We start from the raw sequence: 20520 nt of genomic DNA, 5'->3' as shown, positions 1-20520 counted from the left end.
GCAAAAACATGTACAAACATTTTATAATAGCCACAAAAAAGCTGATTTTTTTTTCTAAGTAGTATTGCATCTTTCAGAGGATCAAAATAGCTCATGATGTCTTGTGCATTTGCCTTGTATGCAGTTTAAGACTATTCTAACTAGAAATGTAAAAGTACAGGGTGGTTGTGACACGCTGGTGAATGTTATGGGAGTGAAGACACTGAAGGCATGACTTTCTAGTACAGGTGTTTATCATGAAGGACAAAAAAAGAAGGAGATTAAAAACAAATGACAGGACTGCATTCTCACACACCTCGGGATGCAGGATTGGAGATAATTTAATTCGCTTTGCTCTGCTAAGCAGTGGCCCACTCTCTCCCATTCAGCAACTCGCTGCAAGACACACATTATATACACTCACTGGGCACTATATTAGGAACACCTGTCCACCTGCTCTTTTTTTGCAGTTATCCAATCAGCCAATCATGTGGCAACAGCACAATGCAAAGAAATCATGCATATTTCGTACAGGACAAGCGCTTTGGGTAATGTTCACCTCAAGCATCAGAATCAAGCAAAAATGTGATCTCTGTGACTTTGGTGATGGCATGGATATTGGTACCAGATGGAATGGTTTGAGTATTTCAGAAACTGCCGACCTCCTGGGATTTTCACACACAACAGTCTTTAGAGTTGACACAGAATGGTACGAAAACCAAAAAAAAAAAAAAAAACGCCCTGTGTGCAAAGGGTCTGCAGGCAGAAACACCTTGTTGATGAGAGTGATCAGAGGAGAATGACCAGACTGGTCTTAGCTGACAGGAAGTCAATACTAACTCAAATATGCACTCTGTACAACTGTGGTGAGTAAAAAAGCATGTCAGAACACATCAAACCTTGTGGTGGATAAGTTACAACAGCAGAAGAGTTCCATTCTGTCAGCCAAGAACAAGAATCTGAGGCCATCATAGGCACAAACTCACTGAAACTGGACAGTTGAAGACTGAAAAAAGACCAGGTGACGTTTTCACATTCTGAAATACTTATACCAGCCCAACTGATACCAATTATCCAACCACAGCGACACACTGACATAATTTGTTTTCTCCTTGCTTGATCTTAACATTAACTGAAGTTTTTGACGTGTATCTGCATGATTCATTATGCATTGCTCTGCTGCAACATGATTGGCCAACTGGATAATTAAATAAATGAGCAGGGGTACAGGTGTTCCTAATAAAGTGACCAGGGAGTGTGTAGTATATCAGCATTACGTTAATTATACGATTTCCTTGTTCCATAGTTGGCGTGAGATTTGTCTGTGCAAATAGATTAATTGTGATGAGGCTCGGAAATGATGCCTGGAAATCTGGTTTCGACCAAAACTGAGTTTTTCTACCAACAGTACACTTTGACATCTCTACTTTAAGAAAACATCACATCCATATATTTTACCAAAATATAGTTAGGCTACTTTTGAACCTTGGCAGTCTGCCTGCAAAGGTCATGTTGTTTAAGGAGCCAGTTGAACAGACGAGTAAACAGGTATTGTATTTATAGTAATCCATTTCCGCCAGTTGAAGACAATCAGACTGTTCATTAAGTTTTAATAACGAGAAGGTTTCTGAAGATTATGTCTCCCTCTCTCAAAATGAACAGAGCATTTCTTCAGTTGATGACTTCATATTAACCGGATTAACTGCTTTCTTATTAGATTTTCACTGCATGTTCATACCTCCTAATCCAACTGCATTTAAACAGAAACTGTGTGAAGGTTTTCATTCACACGCAATCTTTTGTTTTGTGTTCACATTTTATTTTGAATAGTTTAATTTCTTAGACTTTAGGGGACTTTTTACTTGATGTACAATTATGTGCCTGTGGCAAGATTTGCTTTCAGTTTGATTCTTCCGGCTGTTTCTTAGATATCTGAAATCTCTGTGGCGAGTAAGAACAAAAACCACATACAAAAACAAATTTGAATTTTGTTAATTTTCCCCTGGCTTTGTATACTTCACGCAAATATTGTTTGTAACTCACTTGCAAATGCCCACTTTTTAGAGCACACAATTTCTCCCCTTGCAGATACAAAGTACTGTATGTTATTTGGGATCGTAGTAAATCAGGTCTTGTGTGTGTATAGAGTAGTGCTGGGTGTAGTGAGTGAAATGTCCGCTGTGTTCTGTAGATGGCGTCTTCACCAACAACAGCAATGGCAGCAGATCTCTCCTACAGGCTCTGTCTCTGTCTAAATCTCTGTCTCTGCTCAATCCTGTTAGTAAGTACTGGCACCCCACCGCTATCCGCCTGCCTGCCCCAATTCACAAAGTAAAATAATGTGCATGTTGCTGCTGCTGCTGGGACTCTGATTGTCTGTGTGTGTATGCGTTTGTGTTTTATGTTTGTTAGATGTGGTTGTGGGAAGCTGCTCTCTGTGTATTTTTTAAAAATAAAATAAATAATACTACTAATAATTTTCTGAATGATATGTATAACATGGTAATGGTATGGTTTTCATTGCAATGACGCCAGCTTTGTCTACATGGGCTTAAAAAGTATTGAGAAAGATGATTATATTTGAAGATTGTATTGCAACTTCAAACTATTACATATAGCTAAGATTTCAGTAAAATATATTCTTTAGTGTCAGAGTAAAAAAATCAAGTATAATTTTTTAAAAAACTAGTTAGGAATAAAACACAGAAATCCATTTATATTGCATTAGACTTGTGCGAAATTGCTTGTTGGCTGCACTAAATCTCAGCTTGATGGTGAATTTTCGATATAAGCCTTTAACAAATCCATGGTCTGATGCCCACATTGCTGACTTTCTCACTGTTGACGCTGTGAGAGCTTTTTCGTTTTCATCACCATTAACATTATTTGTACAGTGTTAGATTTGACACTTCTAGGTCTATGTTCTAGGTCTATTTAATCTTAAGTCAAACCTTTTGGCCTTTTTCTCTTTCAGTTGTCAACCAAGTGCCATTTTTGGAATTTTCAGCTCATCTTCCATTTTGTTGGGGAGAAACTGAATGCTCTTTTTTCAGATTTGTGCGATAACTTTTAGTACTCTGGTAATCACTGTACACTGACATGGCAGTGAATTTCATGTGGAGATGATTAAATTGATATCTCGCACAAGCCTATATTGCATTAAAGTCTTGCACTGACACATACTCTAATTAGAACAAGATCATCAGAATGATTTTAAGTCACAGAATTATTCATTAGACTTTTTGTCAAAACACCAGTCAGGGGTTAGTCACTGTCGACATGTTCAGAGTTTGGTGTGGGTGATGGTTTTAGAACTTGCTTATGAATGCTGACACTTCATGGCTATGCTGTGCTTTTGTGTAAGATGGTTGTGGCACTAACGTCGGAGTTGTCCTTAAGGTTCTCCTTAAGTAAACTTAAGTGTTCTGTTCAGTTGTGCTCCTGTGTTTCTTGTGCATATTGCTTACTTTCTAGTCTTTTTCCTTTCCATGGGACATAAAAAAAACCTTGCTGTGGTTAAAATGTTACTTGGTGTACTTAAGGTAAATTTTATTCAAAATAACTATTTCAATTATATCACTTGAAGATCTTTTTTTTTATTATTATTAATTTTTTTATTTATTTATTTTTAAAACTGTTTATTTCTCTTCCCTGAATTCTTAAAACTAATAGCTGAGTCTTTGGATAAGATCATTTAATAAATGTACCGTTGTTAATATTTCTATGAGCATCTATTAATTGAGTCACTCTTTATTTAAACTCTTTCCAACAGAACAGCGAGCACTGAGCTTAACTGAGCAACCGCAAGAGAAAAGGTAATACTCCAGCTGCCAATTGACTGTTTTTCTCTGTTCCCTTTTCTTTCACTCTGTGGTATTGACTGGGATTATAGGATTCTCAAATGTCCCTGAGACGACAGAGTTGCCTGGAGACAGAGTGCTTCCTGTTGTAGTTTTGAAGGTCATGGCTTTTTTTCCTTTGAAAACGGTCCTGAACTTTTCATATGGCACGGGCATAGTGAGTGTGCATTTGTGTGTGTGTGTGTGTGTGTGTGTGTGTGTGTGTGTGTGTGTGTGTGTGTGTGTGCTTGTGCTTGAGTGTGTGCGTGCGCGCACACACAGATGACAGCACTGGAGCAAGTGTTGTTCTAACTATTCATTTCTTTCTCTCTCTGCTTTTGCACAGTTGCTCCATCTGGTGGAGAGTTTGAGGTGTATTTTTGTAAGAACTGTGATTGTGTTGTCGTATGCACATTTCATACACACTCAGCCCTGTATTTTAAACCTCCATAGGGAGTTAAGGTTCCGTAGACGCACTCAGTCAGCTGATGACGAGTCCAGCGTCGAGCTGGCCGATTCGCTCCAACACCTCACGCTCTCCGAATTCCTCAAAGAGTATGTCACAGCTATGTTTAGCTCTCTGACATTCACGTCTAACCCTCCAAGTTGTTTGATACGATACATCTAATTTTCATCCACAGAATGCACCTGCTGGCATGGAGGCACAATTAACACATATTTAAACTGAGACTAAATATTAGAGACATAACTATTCTGCTGCTAAATCTTCTTTGAACATACAAATAGGTTCAACTAACCATATTTCTTCACAAAATCTTTTTTCTGAGAGATCGTATGCACTAAAAAGTAATATTTATTCAAGAGGTATGTATGAAATCTAGTGAATGCTGAGAATGTTTCCACTGGTAAAGTAGACGGTCTCTGCTTTCAAAGTGGGAGCACGATGACTAATATTTTAATTAATAACAAGGAAAGGAATGCATTACTTACCCTGAGTCCTTTAACTGGAACAGAACTAACCTTTGCATTGCAAACTTTCAGAGGAATTGCTGCCTTTAAACCACAATAACATGTTTTTATGGTTATGATAAGGAAGTGGCATTTATAACCAAGTGGGATATTGGCTTAGTGAGGTAGCTTTGTGCCTTAAAGTATCCAGTTGGATTTGAAACAATTAGTTAATCATGCCAGTTTAATTGCTATAGACTAATGCAATTAATGCTTTGGTCAAATCAATTGCCAACTAACTGTCTCAAGATGGATGAAAACATAAAAAGATTTTGAGGAATTCAAAACAGACAGACATACGTAATAACAATTGCAGAAATAGAAAAAAAAAAAAAAAAAGCAGCTTCACACTAAGCTAAATTGAATGAAATATTACCGTGGTTCTTAATGTAAAGCAGATAACTTGCTAACCAATGGATCCAGCTTGGAAGTATAGCCCTTCCTAGTTCCTGTATATAGGAGTTCTTCCATTTGTTCCAGATGATCGGGGCAGTATATTTTAGACCTAGTAGTGTTTTTGTAATTTCCTTGCTTAGTACCAAGAGCAAATTCATCACCTTATAACAGTGACCCCATGTGTGTAGCCTATGAAAGGACATGCTATATCATGCTAATCCTCTTTCAAATAAGAGGACTCCTTGGAGGGGGGTAATTCTTGGCTTTTTACTATTCTCTGACAATTTAGAACAAACGTGCCCTATTTTTTTTTGTTTGTGCCCCAGATGCATTGAAACTAATTTCATGAATTAATAACTTATTCATTGTTAACCTTACCAGCTTCATGTATTATAGGGCAGGATAGCAAGATGTTTGCTCTGCCCAGTCTGTATGAAATTGGGTGATGGGGAATGATCAATGCCCAGATTGTTTCAGTTCAGGGCATCTTGCCCTAACTGTACCATAATGCCAGTAGTGATGTCTGACGCTCCCAACCTGTGTAAATACTGCTGACTATCCTTACTCTGATGTTGTGTGGTCACAGTAGAGAGGAGCCCTGTAGGAAGAAAAAGGTAAGCTAGGAGACTTGTCTGCTCAGCCCCACTGGAACAGGAAAAGCAAGTGTGGTGTGTGTGGTTTTTTTTTTTTTTTTTTTTTTTTTTTTTTTTTTTTTTTTTGAGACAACTTGGCAACATGAGAAAGCCAGCATGCACGTTCAATGGATGTTTCTGATTCGTGAATAATAAGCCTGTCCTCGTAGGGGATGCTGATAGATTCCCATCGGAGTGTTCTGATGCATAGAGTGTCATACAGGAGTGCAGCTCAGCAGCAGCAATTAATGCACTGTTTACTGATCTTAAGGCTCCCTTAGTGAAACTCAACCTGGATCACTTGACACAGTTGATTAATGCCTTATTTTATGGTATAAACACACAAATGAGTCACTGATATGTCTTACAACATATCAACTTTATTAAATAGCATTTATTGTATGCACACTGAAGTTGTGCCATGAGAAGAGGGCATGTGTTCTGTTTGCAATGTCTGATGCAGAAGCATCAAGCTTGAGATTATTGCCTCCAGTAGAGAAACAGATGGTCTCACTAGTGGTTTGTGCTGATGCAGATCTGTGTGTACAAGCCATACCGCAGTATATTATACCATAGTATAAGGGAGCTGACACCGGTTTTCAGAATAGGATGCTATGGTGACTATGGGTTGTACCACTAACATGTGACACAGTATCTCCTGGCAATTAATGGGTACAGAAATCCTACAGGTGACACTCCAGGCAATGGGAGACATAGCAGTAAAGTGTGTAGATCACTGGGATTGTCAATGTTTTTTCATTGTTCAATCACTGAACCCCAAGTTGCTCCCGATAGCAAGCTAGTGCCTTGCATGGGAGCTCTGTTACCATTGGTGTGTGACTGTGTGTGTGAATGGGAGCTTTATAGAACTGCTAAGCTTAAAATAACGCTATATAAATGCAGACCATTTACCATTTGCTTGAACTCGAAATTTCCAGCTCATCCCATATAACCCAAAAATGACTCATTCAGCTTGGTGCATGGAAGTGACCAATGCTACTTTTTTCTTCTTCAGATGAACAAGCTTTTGTGGCACAGAAAACCACACACCTTGAAATTTTGGCTCTGTCCCCATAATCTGGGAGCAACTCTTAAGCTGGTTGAATGCAGGAAAGTTTGTTCAATAGGGTGCAAACCAATTGATGTTTTGCTTGCTGGTGGGAGTGGATAAACTAGTCAAAAGTTTTCTTAAAGGTGAGTAATGTCTCTAACCTTAACACAAAGCAATTGTGCGAAGGTCACAGTGGAATTTACAAGTGGAAGTTGGTGTTTAGTACCTTATGAACCATTAGAAAATGCACATATGATGTGGCTTTTGCTTAGGACAGTTATTATTTTTTAATTTTTTTTGGGGGGGGGGGCTAGTCATCACTATGGACAGATGAATATCCAAATTTCATGCATTATCGGTCAACGCTGCATTGGCTGTCCCAGATGTTCAACCTGATTGGATCACTGACCAGCTGTTTGTGTACTTTGGGGAGCAACATAAAGGGGCTAAGTACAGGTTAAACTATTGGGATTACAAAAATGATCGCACAAGCATACTTGAATCCAGGTCAAGAGTCTCTTACTTCCATTATATGCCATTGAATGTGTGCTATGGCTACCGCTTGGATGGCTGTAGGAGGAGTGCCACTCAAGGATATTTGTGAAGTGGTGACACTTCACGATATAGCTTCTCCAGATTTAACAGACTGAATTTTGCTATTCTCAGCTTGTGAATAGGGACCTGTTTTTATTTATGATCACAAGCTGAGGAATGTGCTATTGGTACTTGGCAAGGAAATGCAAACGTGGACACTCTAGCACTCAGTCCTGGAACTATGGTTACATACCTAACCTTACAAACCATGTTAGTATAAAGTTGTATTTTTTTCTCCCCCAGAATTGAAGAAGAGGGATGGGATAAATACATTATTCCTTCCAAGACTGAGCCTGAGAAATACAAAGTCAGCCGCACCTTCAGTTTCATTAAAAGCCGAATGTACAGTACACGCAGCAAGAAGGTATACATCCTTAATGCTATCTTAAAACTGAATTAACAATTATAGTCCAGCTATGCCTCAAGTATCCAAACAGTGACAGTCGAATATAGGCCAAGCAGCCATCCCAAAAACAAACACATAGTCCCAAGTCCCAGCTTTTCACTTTAATCATTAACCCCTCCTGATTCTGCCTAACAATTTTGTGAACCCAGGTTCTCCAGACCCTTATATGGCTGCTTCTATTTCATGGCCGTAAGATATAAAGAGTGAGATAAAGTATTGACCACATGGAAAGTGTACATAATTATACTCAAGGCTGTGTGGGCTGGTAATCCTGTAATGGCTTGTTCTTGGTTCTCAAAGGGAAAAGCGAAGGAGAAGGAAGTGAAAGAAAAACAGGGCAGCGGACACCAATTTGCAGCAGGTCCTGTTCTGGGGACTTCGGTTTGTGAGGTGTGTGACAAACCTGTTTCAGGGAAGGAAACTCTGCACTGCACCAGTGAGTGAGATTGCTGCTTTTTTGTCCTAATTCAACAGTCAGCCATGTTGCTTATATTATGTGATGCAGTTTGAGCTGAGAGTTGGCAGTACTGATAATTGTGAATAGAGAAGCCTTTAACTAGCATTTAATCAGAGTTTGGTGTAATGCTTTACAAAGTAACACATTACTGTAATCAAATGACTTTTTCTGATAACGCAGTAATGTAACACATTACATTTTAAATTTATGGAATTTCATTACAGTTACTGATATCAATAAAATGATGTTACTTGCGTTACAGATTTATCGTTAAGAAACCAATATTAATTAAAATGCATTTTTTTAAATGAATCACGTTTTGCCCCAAAGCTTTTTTTTAGGCCCAAATAATTCTCCACTTGGAGCGGTTTGTCAATACGTAACTGAACGTCAGTAAAAGAAGACTGCCTGTAATTTTATTTCTTCAGTGAACGGAGGCGAGACTAATCAGACAGTGTTTACAGGAAAATACATGGAAATATTCGTGTCTTATTGGCTGACAGGTTTCACTTCTGCCAAACCCTAGCTCACAGTCAGTGTGAGGAAAAATGGATATGCACCAAAGTTTTTAAAAAAAAATTTAAACCAGTAAAGGGGTTGAAATTGAAACAGTAACATCCTCTGATGCTGAGAAGGAAAACAAGGTGTGTAAATGTCTGAGTTCCAGTTTATGTGAACATGATATGAGGAAAGATAATGTTCTTTGCATGGCAATACACTGATATCTTAGCTGTGTCTACTCTTGTCTAACGACACCAAACTAGCTTAGTTATAAAAGTTTTTTATTTTATTCGTCTGGTAGTTCTACAAACAGTGACAACACCAGAGGCAAGTTTTATGATAAATCCAACTTTTTCTGATCATGTCATACGCCGTCACAATTACTGAAAGAACTATGAGTTTCACCTTGTAGTGTATTTTTGTAGGTTTTGAAAGTAATGTGAAAGTAAAGTAATTAGTAATTACTACTTTAAAATTAGTAATCTGATTACTTTTTACATGCAGCAATCAGTAATGTAATCAGATTACAATTTTAAAGTAGTATTTAGTAATCTGTAGTTGATTACTTTTTTGAGTAACTTATCAAACAGTGCATTTAATATTTTATTGTTAGTTTTTGGTACTGTTAGATTTTAAGTATAAAGCATTACTCTAGGTCCTTAATGAATATTATGAGTGATTGAATGTATTTGTACCTAACATTTAAGTGCAATTTACTATTAAGTCATGTAAAATCTCAATATAATAAGCCTTCCATTTTAACACAACCATTTTTTGCGGTTTATGTTATGATTTGTGTTTTGATTTGTCCATGTCTTCCTAGATTGTGCTGTGTGCATCCATAAGGGTTGTAAAGATTCTGCTGCACAGTGCCTCAAGGTGTGTGTGTGTGTGTGTGTGTGTGTGTGTGTGTGTGTGTGTGTGTGTGTGTGTGTGTGTGTGTGTGTCCACTATGATTGGAATGATTCAATAAATGTTGCATCTTTGATAATTAAAGGGGGCATAACATTAAGCATAACTTGGGTAGTAAAATCAGAATTCCTCACAGAGGTGTGTGTGTGTGTGTGTGTGTGTGTACTGTAGCTAAAACCAAACCCAGGTTTAATGGTTAAGCTGAAAGTAGTAACATATTTGCCAATTAGACATGATTGCAGGGGGTCTGTGAGTGTGTCTTATGTTCCGCATTTACTTTATAGTTTGAGGATGGTGTGTCTATTTTCCTATACAGAAAGTGCAGGACAAATACGCAGTTTCTAGGATGAAGGCCAGAGCAGCCACCCTTCCTCAAAGTGAGTCAGTCTGCTGCACCACACAAATGTGGAAGTGAGGATTGTAGCATGTTTAAGGATATAGATTTAGGTGATTTTATTTTCACGTCTGTTTGAGGCTCTTCATCTTCGTTTTTTTTATTTATTCTTCTTCATCTACGTCTCTGTCATATGCAGATTTTGTATTGCGCGAAAGCATCCCGTCCTCTCAGATATCTACTTCAGCCTCCCTCCCTGTGGTGACTCAACGGGACAGGAGAGACACTACCCCTCTGCCATGCCCAATATCAAGGAGTGTCCCCCTAGTCCCAGAGTGGTTCGAAAATATTGTTCCTTTTTCATTATCAGTCATCAAAAATGTCTATATACAGGCAGCTTTTTAAATTTCTTTATTTTATTTTTATTTTTTAATTTGTGTGTTTTGTGCATCCAGGCTTGCAGAGAGCCCAGAGGGAGACACTGAGTTCTCCTCCTGGAGATCTCATGGACAGTCAGAGGAGCTCCTGCAGACCATGGAATCTTCCACTTCCACTGACTCCTCGCTCGTTGAAGGTAAACAAAGCGATCTTCATTCCTGTTACAATGATGCAGCTTTGAAACTTTTGAATAACGTATGCATGCTATACATGTAATCTTAAAAAAAAAAAAAAAAAAAAAAAGTTTGCTGTTGTAAACATTAATATGATCATCACCATATCTATAATTTATTATTTTTAGTTTTGCAGTTGGTATAGTATTACAGTATTACTGACCATTTTCCACCTCCTTTCTATTCATTCATTCTTTATGTTGAATTTCTTTCATTTATGTTGTCTAATTGTATTGATGATATTTAGTACTTTATCTTTATCCTGTCTGTCTTTGAATCTATCAATCTGTTGGTCTTCCTGTAGAAACAGTGGACGCTCCTCTACAGAACAGTTTTGGGACGGACACTCTGTATTTGGAGGCAGAGTCTTGGAGTCTAGCGGTGGAGACTCAGTTCTGCCAAAATCAGGAAAAACGCACAATCAAGAGACAGGATGTCATCTATGGTAAGCACAAGGGAACAGCTTGAGTAGTTGTGTCTAATGAGAAACACGATGACGTTAAAGCACTGGAATGACTGATGAATAAACTAATTAAACAGAGCAACTGAAAACTGAATAACTTCTACTTGGAGCTTCTGGACTTGTGACTCACTTCATGTTGCTGTGGATGGTCCCACATGGCTTCACTGAAGATGTGCATTTCCCAAAAGGTTTATGCTCGCCATTTGTTCAGTAGATAATCTCACCAGGATACTGTCGAGTTGTAGCGAAGCGTTTCTGCTGTAATCATAAAGCTTTTCCTGTGTTCATCCCAGGAGTCTTATTCACAATATTCTCATATTAGCATCCTTTCAATGCCCTTATTCCTGTTGGACTTCTTAAGTATACAGCTGTGGAAGAGTAAAGAATTATAATCTCACTATCCAGTGTCACCCAGAACAGGATGGGTTCCCTTTTGAAACTGGTTCATCATGAGGAAGATTTCCTCGTCATCTAAGGGGTGGATCTAACGCTACAGTACATCCAGATTTTTGTAAAGCTGATTTGTTAAACGTGTTAAACAAATAAACTTTGAAAATTCAAAAGAAAAGTTACTACTTTATTATTCATTGTAGTTCTGCAAAGACAAATTAAAAGAATGTCAATAATTAACCACTGTTGTGTGTACACTGGTGTAGAGCTAATGCAGACGGAGCTACACCATCTGCAAACGCTGACCATCATGGCGGAGGTGTTTAGGCGAGGCATGCGGGAGGAGGTGGGCTTGGATGCGGAGGCTATTGGTCGGATTTTCCCGTGCTTGGACGAGCTCCTCGTCCTGCACCGAGACTTTCTTTCTGCCATGACGGAGCGCCGGAATAACTCCACGCAGCCTGACAATGAGAAAAACTACCTCATTCACCATGTGGGTGATATCCTCCTGCAACAGGTGGGCAATATTTTCAGAGAAAATGTAGCTAAATTGCTAAAAAAATAAATAAATTTTGCTTTAGTTTGTTTTATGTTACATTTGACACACTTTACATGTTACAACTCCGATGGCAAGTGGGTCTGGTATCAGTGTCCAATATTCTGTCCAATGTTTGCTGTGAAACCCTAGTCAACGGAATTTTTTTTCATAAGATAATGATAATTATAAATAAATATACATATAAATAATTCTAATTTAATTAGTTAATCTAATAGTAGTCATCTTGCTATCCAGCATACGGTTGTACTGCTACAGGAGGTACGTCAAATTATTTTACCTAGCTTGGAGTGTGTTTGTGTAGTTCTCTCAGGAGAATGCTGAGAATATGAAGAGGGTCTATGGGGAGTTCTGCAGCCGTCACATTGAAGCAGTCAGCTTCTTCAAGGAGCTTCAGCAGCAGAACAAAAGATTTCAACTCTTTATTAAAGTATGTTCCTACGTGAGCATGTTTTTTGTTATCATGAGAAAGTAGGTTTGATTTTGTTACAGTATCTCTACTTTCTAATCTCTGCTAATTTGTACTTGTAGCATGATCAGCAACTATACAGTTTAAAACTTCTGTTTACTCCACAGCAACAGAGCAGCAACTTACTGGTAAAGAGGCGAGAGATCCCAGAATGCATTTTGTTAGTGACTCAACGAATTACAAAGTATCCAGTGCTTTTAGAGAGGATACTGCAGTACACAGAAGGTAAGCTCTCTGTGCAAACAACCTGCCTAACATGGCCATGTATTTCTGTGTTGTGATTTGAGATGTTACTACACTAAAAAATCAGTTGCTACATTGTGTATAGTACATAGGGCAGTGTATCATTTGAGACATAAGACTCTCTGTATTAGTCTTAGCATCTGTCTCTGTCTACTTTGCTGTCTCTTTCTGTCTGTCTTTCTCAGAGGGCACGCAGGAGCATTCAGATATCTCTGGCGCGCTATCTCTGGTGCGAGAGTTGATTTCAGCAGTGGATTTGCGAGTGAGTGAGCGGGAGCAGAGTCAATGGCTGAGCGATGTGCTTGGCCGCATGGAAAGCAAGAGCTTAGCCAGACTGAAGAGTGGTGCTGCCTTTCGTAAGCACGACATGACCAATGGCCGAACACTGCTTCATCATGGCCCGTTGCTTTGGAAGACTGCCACCGGCAGACTCAAAGGTCAGAAAAATGAAGGAATGCAGCAAACATGTCCATACAAAGTGTGATTTACTGGCATGACCTTTTATTCGTTCCCTACCATCTCACCCACGTTCTCAGACTGTTCTCCAGCAGAGAACTGTGCTCTACATCCAGTCATCAGCACTTTGAATGAACCTTCTTCAGAATCTCACATATTAATTATTTCCAAAAATAGTATTTTTGTCCTTTTTAGTTTACTAGATTTCAGCCACAGGGCCATCCACGGCTCCCACACACACACACACACATATTATATATATATATAGAATATATATATATATATATATATATATATATATATAGGGTGTCCGCGGGTCCTTAAACTAAACGTGAATTTAAACTGTCTTAAATTCACGTTTCAAAGGCCTTAAAATTTCAACCGAACTGACACCATAAAGATGATTTAGATTTTATTTTTTACTCTTTGCTTTTTGAAATGGTAAACCTGTGTGATGTTTGCTATGGTCTCCCATATATCGCTATAGAAGTTTACCCTGCAATAGTTTACTTAAACCCAGAAATGGATGTATATGCATGAACATAATCCATCTTAGCTGATGTATCATGTAGCTGTAATTGAAGTGACCTGCAGGTCTCCAATTTTTTTTTTTTTTTTTTTTAAATGTCTTGAATATGGTATTAAAAAGTATTAAATTTGAAGTGCAGATACCCTGTATATAACCTGATACAAAAACAAAAAAGTTAATGATTTGCTTATATAATTAGACTCTGCATTCTTTCCCACAGTGGATACATTTAGTAGCTGGATCCAACAACAGTTTTTTAATTAATTTATTTAATTTTTTTTACTCCAAGGATTGTTATGATATAACTTTCATGCACACACAGCCATTATACTGTTATATTATTGTAAATATGAATTTCATCTAACTCTGATTCATGAGAATAGACGAGTGTCATATCTACTTGACTCGTTATGTAAAACAGTCAATTCAGACAGCTCACAGTTCAAACCTTTGTAGAGATTTAGTTTACATACTTGTCAAGTATTAACGTAGCTAATTCTCTATCCAGCTTCATACCCTTCATCAGTAATAAATTCCGCTTGCAAAAAAATACGCTCGTTCCCGAAAGTTTATTCTGGTTTTTACTGCGTTTCCTGTCATTAAGGGTTTTTTCAGTTGTGTGTAAATGTTTGCATAAGCCTAACTGAAAAAAAAAAATTCTGCCAGATTTACTGATGTTTCAGAAACTGATATTTTCTTCTTACACACATCTGTAAAAATCTCCCATAAAATGCAAAGCCCATTCCCAAAACAGCACATTTGCATTTAGTGACACCATTAAAACCCCATAAAAGGTATAGCACCTTTTGTGATGAAACAGTGAAAGAAAAGGAATGTCTAAGAAGCAAAAGTTTGAGTTATTTTGACTCGTATTTATGACTAAAATATATTATTTATTAGTGTAACAGCACTTGAAATGGCTAACATCTAAGGGCAAATTACAGAAAAGGTGAATTAGGAGCCATTTGCACCGCAGCTTATGGCCTCAGTCAAGGTTTACATTAGTCTTAAATTATTATACGTAACTATGCACACATTCAGGAGCACAAGTAGGGTATGAATGTTTTTCCAAAAAGTACAGGATTTTCATGAACACCTTGAGTAAATGCTCCTATAAACAAATTCTAAATAAATCTATCTGTAACCCTCTTGATCAGTTGAGTGCTGAATGTCATAGATGATCCCTCAACCCATGTATTTGTCTTTTTATGCCATATGTTAATGCATATTCATAGATGTGCTGGCCCTCCTGCTGACTGATCTGCTGATATTCCTCCAGGAGAAGGACCAGAAATATATCTTTGCTACTGTTGTATGTCTTCTTTATCTTACTATTCCTACATGCACTGCAGAGCATATAGAACAATAAAATAAACCTGTGTGTAAATTAGAATCACTGAGTTGAATTATTTTAGTTTTTTTTTTTTTTAGACTAGGTGTTCTGCCTGTAGGTGTAACTTGTTCTCATTCTCTCAGGACCAGAAATGTCCAGTGATCTCCCTGCAAAAGTTGATCGTGAGGGAGGTGGCTAATGAGGAGAGGGGTATGTTTCTAATCAGTGCCTCGTCCAGTGGTCCCGAGATGTACGAGGTGCACGCAGCGACCAAAGACGAGCGAAAAGCCTGGATGAGGCTTATCCGAGAAGCAGTGGAGATGTGGGTATAGGTTATTATATGGTCCATTTGTGTGTGTGTTTGGTGTGTTTGGGTAAGGCATCAAGCAAGTGTAATAGTTTAGGTCCAGGTTTAGCACTATATCTAGATTGACATATATTTTCCTCTCATTTTAGTTGCCATGAGAAGGAGGAGGTCACTGCAAGTGAGTCGGAAGAAGAGAGGAGTGCAGCAGAGGCCAAGAACCAGAGAATTCAGAAGCTCCAGGGTGATGCACTAAACAAAACTGACACAAATATGGTGTAAATTTTGGGCTGTTAAAATGGGGTCCAAAAATGTTGAGAATTCCTTCCTTGATATTTGTTTGTCAATCATTTAACATGACAATGTGCCTTTGAGACATGCTCATTAACTCCGCTAGAGAAGGAGGCTGGAAGCTATTTCTAAAATTCTACTTCATCACTCTCTGGCAGAGTCTCTCTGTAGTCATGATCAGCTGATCTGCTCCAGCCTGGAGGAGAAGCTTCACATCTACGCTGAGCTCGCTGCCATGGTGGGCCACAGAGACATCAGCCCAGAACCAAAGCTGTTGGTATGCCCCAACACAGAAGAGCTCCCTAATGCTGCTGTTCTTCTCAATGCTGCACTTAAAGAGGGTGAGATACTCCCATTCATGCTCTAGTGCATGCTTGAGTGCAAAATCTTCTAACACCAATGTATAATTTGTCTAGCTGCCACCATCCTGAACTGGAATCTCACCATGTTATTTCCAAACTTGGCCTTTTCTTACCTTTGCCTGCGAATATGTGAAACATAAAGCTTGAAGGCCTTTTTTTCTCACTTTCTTTCCTTCTGTTTGTTTTTCCAGCGGAGAATCTAAAAGAAGCACTGTCATTTCACTGCAACTCCACCTCCCGTCCAGGTCCTCTGCCTGTGTCTGAGGAACAGAAGACTTCTGACACCACCACTCAGCTTGAGGCAACTCTTCCTGCTCCATCTCCTCCTCCAGTGCCTGCTGAAGAAGAACCTCAAGCAGCGGATGCTGTGAGGAGCGAGGAAGAGGAGTTGAGAGAAGACAGCCTTGAACTCCAGCTTCGGAATCAGAGCAGCACAACTGACAATCATAATATGTACCTTAAGGTAAAAATGCACAGTTCACACCCAGAATGATCACAGGGTAAAATAAAGTGCCATGCAAAGCTTGATATAACGCTCCTGCATATGTTTGCAGTGACCTCGCAGTTAAACATATCACAGGAAAATAAAGACACTAGCCAGACTTGAATAATATCTTTTATGTGCAGTTCAACAATACAACAAGGCCTGCAGAAACTAATTGACAAACTAGTTGGCGACAAATTTTAATCATGCTGATTGAAATTGCGGAAAATGTACCACAGAGAACGCCCTTATCTAAAGTATCGGAAAACTCCACAACTTATTTCATGGTCTCATGAAATAACTTGTTTTCATTTGAGTACTACTTCTATTTGTAATCGTTTGCTTGTTAGAATGTGAGAAACACTGAAAGGGTGACGTTTTGGTTGATTGTCAGGTACAAGGCAACTGAAATGTGGGACTGGGCAAGTACTTTGGAGCTTTTATTTTCCCCGGGGGCTAGCTAATAAATTTGCTATTTGTATACCACATCACTTTATACCACATTTGACAACCAAATTCCTTCCCTTAGTGGATTACATCAAACTGCGCAGCCTCATACAGTAATCAGCTGATAAATACAGGAATTGCATATTAAAGATTTGTGTAGATGCACTGTCCATAATAAACTGTAGAACACTTACAGAAACAGAGGAATAGCAGATTTGCATATTATGCATGACGTAACAATAAGATTTCAGTCTAGCTAACGAACATTACTCTGAAGTGCAACTGCACATGGTCAAAATCTTATCAGGAGTACATGTCGAGTGTAGAAGAGGTCTATGAGGCTGTACCATTTCTACACAGGTATCCGCATAGTTTTATGTAAGTGTTATTAGGTATAACAGAATCTAATTTTAAATCCATATACAAAGCTGAACTCCAGATACAACTGTAAATGTGAACTTAAATCTTAAACTTACTATGACCAACATTATATTTCAAAAGATGTTTCTGTTAAAAATTAATTGAGGACCATTACAAAAGGCAATTAATTTATTTAGAAGTGCTCTAAAAGATGCATGAGTCTCTTTTCAGAGGTCTTACAATTCAGGCAACTGTCATAAGGTATAATGTTATGGTAGAAAGATACATGTAGCAGAAACAAGTAGAAGTTAAAGGGTAGAAGGGTAGATGTTTTTTAAGCAGCACTTCAACAGAGATAGTGTCTTCCACTTCTAGATGTACTGTATGGTTAATAGTCTCTCACAGCAGCATAAATAATTTAGATTCTTCTGCTAAAATCACATCTCAGGCTTAATATTATGAAACATTAATGTGCTCAAAAATAAGGAGAGAGTCCATTTCATTGCCTCTGGGGAACAATTTCATTAAAAATGAACAGTAATAATTAGACCATCCTTATGTCTCTTCCTTTCCTGCCAGCATTGGCACCTCTGATGGTATTCTGCTATATATTACACTGATAAGGCATGCTGACCGAGGCATAAGCAGAAAGACAGACCATTCTTATGTTTAATGAGAAATTTCCTCTCGTTGTTTGCACTTTTACAAGAAATAATATAAGACCTAATATGAGAATGAAAGTGTGATGCTCCACTGAATATTTTGCAATATTACCCAATTAACCCCCCCGCCCCCCCCCCCCCCCCTTTTTTTTATTTTAAATTTTTTTTTTTTAGATGAAACTACTGTACTATTGTCATAGTATTATATGTTCTAGTCCCCAATTTGGCTGTTTCAGACAAAGTGCATTTGTCAAGTGAACTAAATACAGTCATGTGAAAATATAAGTACACCCTATGGAAATTGTTGGGTTTTTTGACATATTTGGACAAGCAAACATTTGATCCTCTTTGAAACAGTGCCTATTAATAAAGGTGATACACTCTTTCAAATGACACATAAAATTAATGTTTTGTAGTAATTTTCACAATTTAAATGAACGAAAAAACAGATCACTCACATGGAAAAAAAAATTATACACCCTGACATTTTTCACACCTTCAAATCCTTAAAATTAGAATCAGGTGTTCAAGATTGGCTGCCAGTGATTAGAACCTGCTTAGGGAGTCTTATTTATACCCATCTCATATCTAGTTTCATATCTGTTCCCTTTGATATTGAGGTGTTGGTGTCATCATGCCAAGATCTAAAGAGTTCTGTAAGGCCTTCACAAAAAAGGTTGTGGATGCCTATGAGTCTCCAAATTTATTTTAAATAATCATTACAGTCTGGCAAGGGATTTAAAAAGATATTATAAGAAAAATAATCTACAAATGGTGCAGATTTCAAATGACTGCCTATTTATCCAGGACTGACCTTCCCAGCAAATTCAGCCCGAGAGCAGGCAAAGACCGTTTGATGCTAAAAGAAGTCTTGGAAAAAGATGGAAAAAGAACTACAAAATTTCATCACAGTATCTGTTATTATGTCTTGCGTCTGTTGGTATCAAAGTGCATGCTTCTACAATCAGAAAGAAATTGCACAAATTTGACCTGCATGGGAGGCGTGCCAGGAAAAAAAAACAGGCCTTTTGGAATAATGTGCTCTGGACAGACGAATCAAAGATAGTTGTTTGGCCACAGTAACAGCAGACATGTTTGGCACAGACCAAAGACAGCTTTTCAGGAGAAGCACCTCATACCATCTGTGAAGCACAATGGTGGAATGTTGTGGTTTGGGGTTACTTTGCTTCTTCGGGGACTAGAGAGCTTGCATTCATTTATTCACCTTTGAATTCTGCATCATATCAAAGAGTGATTGAAGATAGAGTGAAGAGATCTGTCTGACAGTTGAAGTTTAATCAAAAGTGGACATTTCAACAGAATAATGATCCTAATCACACTAGAAAATTCACCAAGGAATGGCTCAAAAAGATGAAATGGGAAAGGGAATGGCCTTGTCAAAGCCCAGATTTGAATCCCATTGAAATTTTGCGGCGGGATTTGAAACAGGCAGTACATGCAAGAAAACCCTCAAACATATTGTAGCTGAAAGAATATTGCATGGAAGAGTGGTCAAAAATTCCAGCAAGCCTGGTGGACAATTATGCAAAACGCCTACAAGAAGTTATTTCTGCTAAAGGGGGCAATACTGGCCTCTGAGGCCAAGTATGTACTTACTTTTTCTACAGAAGAATCTATTGACATTTCTGTTGAATAAATAATTGAAAAGCAAATATTCCTTGTGGTTTTGTTCAACTACAATAACTTCATTAATAAGCACTGTTTAGAAGGTTTGCTTGTCTAAATATGTCAAAAAAGCCAACAGTTTCCATGGAGTGTAGTTATTTTTTCACATGACTGTAAATTTAAAATAACACAGTATGATAGCCAGTTCTGGTTGGATGTACAATGGCTTGCAAAAGTATTCAACAACTCTGGACTTTATCAGATTTGTCTGAATAACAGGTGATGAATACACACATTCTTCCTGTCAATATTTTTGTTGCAAACCCGTTCTCTTACTGTGAATTTTAAAAGTCAAAATTAATTATTGGTCAGCAAGTATTTAAAAGACCCTCCTCCGTAACCTGCGTGTAACCTGGAGTGTAATAGATTCTTGTTATCTCATCACCGTTTTAAGAAATAAGGAAAAGGATGACTCATTTGGTCTGAATTGCGACCTGTGTCTGTGTAGGAAGAGATCCTGGTACCTGAGAAATGTTGTTTGCTGCAGCTTCCACTGTTTCAACATGGTACTTTGGCTCCTCCTTCACTTAGGTGGGAGGTTGGAATGGCTCGATCCAATCAATCGGCTGGTCAAGACCTGCCCTGGGAATACTGTGCGATAGCTGAACATCAAATATCTCTCAGATTCCCAGTAGGCGTTGGCTAAGGGTCAATCAAGTGAATTGAGAAACTTGTTGCTCATTTTGCTTGAGTATATCATCCCTGTATCCCTGATGCATAATCTGCTGGAGATCCGTGGTGCTGTGCATCCCTTAATTTTCCAAGGTGGGTGGGGGGCAGAGATTATGAATCTAAAAACAAGGC

General features: G+C 38.3%; 1 protein-coding gene across 6 annotated transcripts in view; it reads left to right on the top strand.

Annotated features, from left to right (window-relative positions):
- The window catches only part of arhgef28a (Rho guanine nucleotide exchange factor (GEF) 28a), a 123428-nt gene that overhangs the window by 78652 nt on the left and 24256 nt on the right, over nucleotides 1-20520 (top strand). For 3 of the 6 annotated variants that reach the window (XM_017459765.3, XM_053677152.1, XM_053677151.1), the window contains 19 exons: nucleotides 2171-2260; nucleotides 3752-3794; nucleotides 4272-4373; nucleotides 7704-7824; nucleotides 8167-8302; nucleotides 9648-9703; nucleotides 10053-10113; nucleotides 10270-10408; nucleotides 10526-10644; nucleotides 10986-11126; nucleotides 11801-12051; nucleotides 12395-12520; nucleotides 12667-12784; nucleotides 12988-13239; nucleotides 15023-15099; nucleotides 15264-15442; nucleotides 15577-15668; nucleotides 15874-16056; nucleotides 16269-16540. In XM_017459765.3, coding sequence (XP_017315254.1) covers nucleotides 2171-2260; nucleotides 3752-3794; nucleotides 4272-4373; nucleotides 7704-7824; nucleotides 8167-8302; nucleotides 9648-9703; nucleotides 10053-10113; nucleotides 10270-10408; nucleotides 10526-10644; nucleotides 10986-11126; nucleotides 11801-12051; nucleotides 12395-12520; nucleotides 12667-12784; nucleotides 12988-13239; nucleotides 15023-15099; nucleotides 15264-15442; nucleotides 15577-15668; nucleotides 15874-16056; nucleotides 16269-16540 — 2558 coding nt within the window. The remainder of the gene's footprint in view (nucleotides 1-2170; nucleotides 2261-3751; nucleotides 3795-4271; nucleotides 4374-7703; nucleotides 7825-8166; nucleotides 8303-9647; nucleotides 9704-10052; nucleotides 10114-10269; nucleotides 10409-10525; nucleotides 10645-10985; nucleotides 11127-11800; nucleotides 12052-12394; nucleotides 12521-12666; nucleotides 12785-12987; nucleotides 13240-15022; nucleotides 15100-15263; nucleotides 15443-15576; nucleotides 15669-15873; nucleotides 16057-16268; nucleotides 16541-20520) is intronic. The other 3 variants (XM_047151846.2, XM_047151847.2, XM_047151848.2) reach the window with 3 other exon arrangements.

Source organism: Ictalurus punctatus, chromosome 28 (genome assembly GCF_001660625.3).
Source record: "Ictalurus punctatus breed USDA103 chromosome 28, Coco_2.0, whole genome shotgun sequence".
In the NCBI taxonomy this organism is placed as follows: domain Eukaryota; kingdom Metazoa; phylum Chordata; class Actinopteri; order Siluriformes; family Ictaluridae; genus Ictalurus; species Ictalurus punctatus.
The sequence above is the reverse complement of the archived record's forward strand: the minus strand, read 5'-3'. Positions and strand labels throughout refer to the sequence as shown.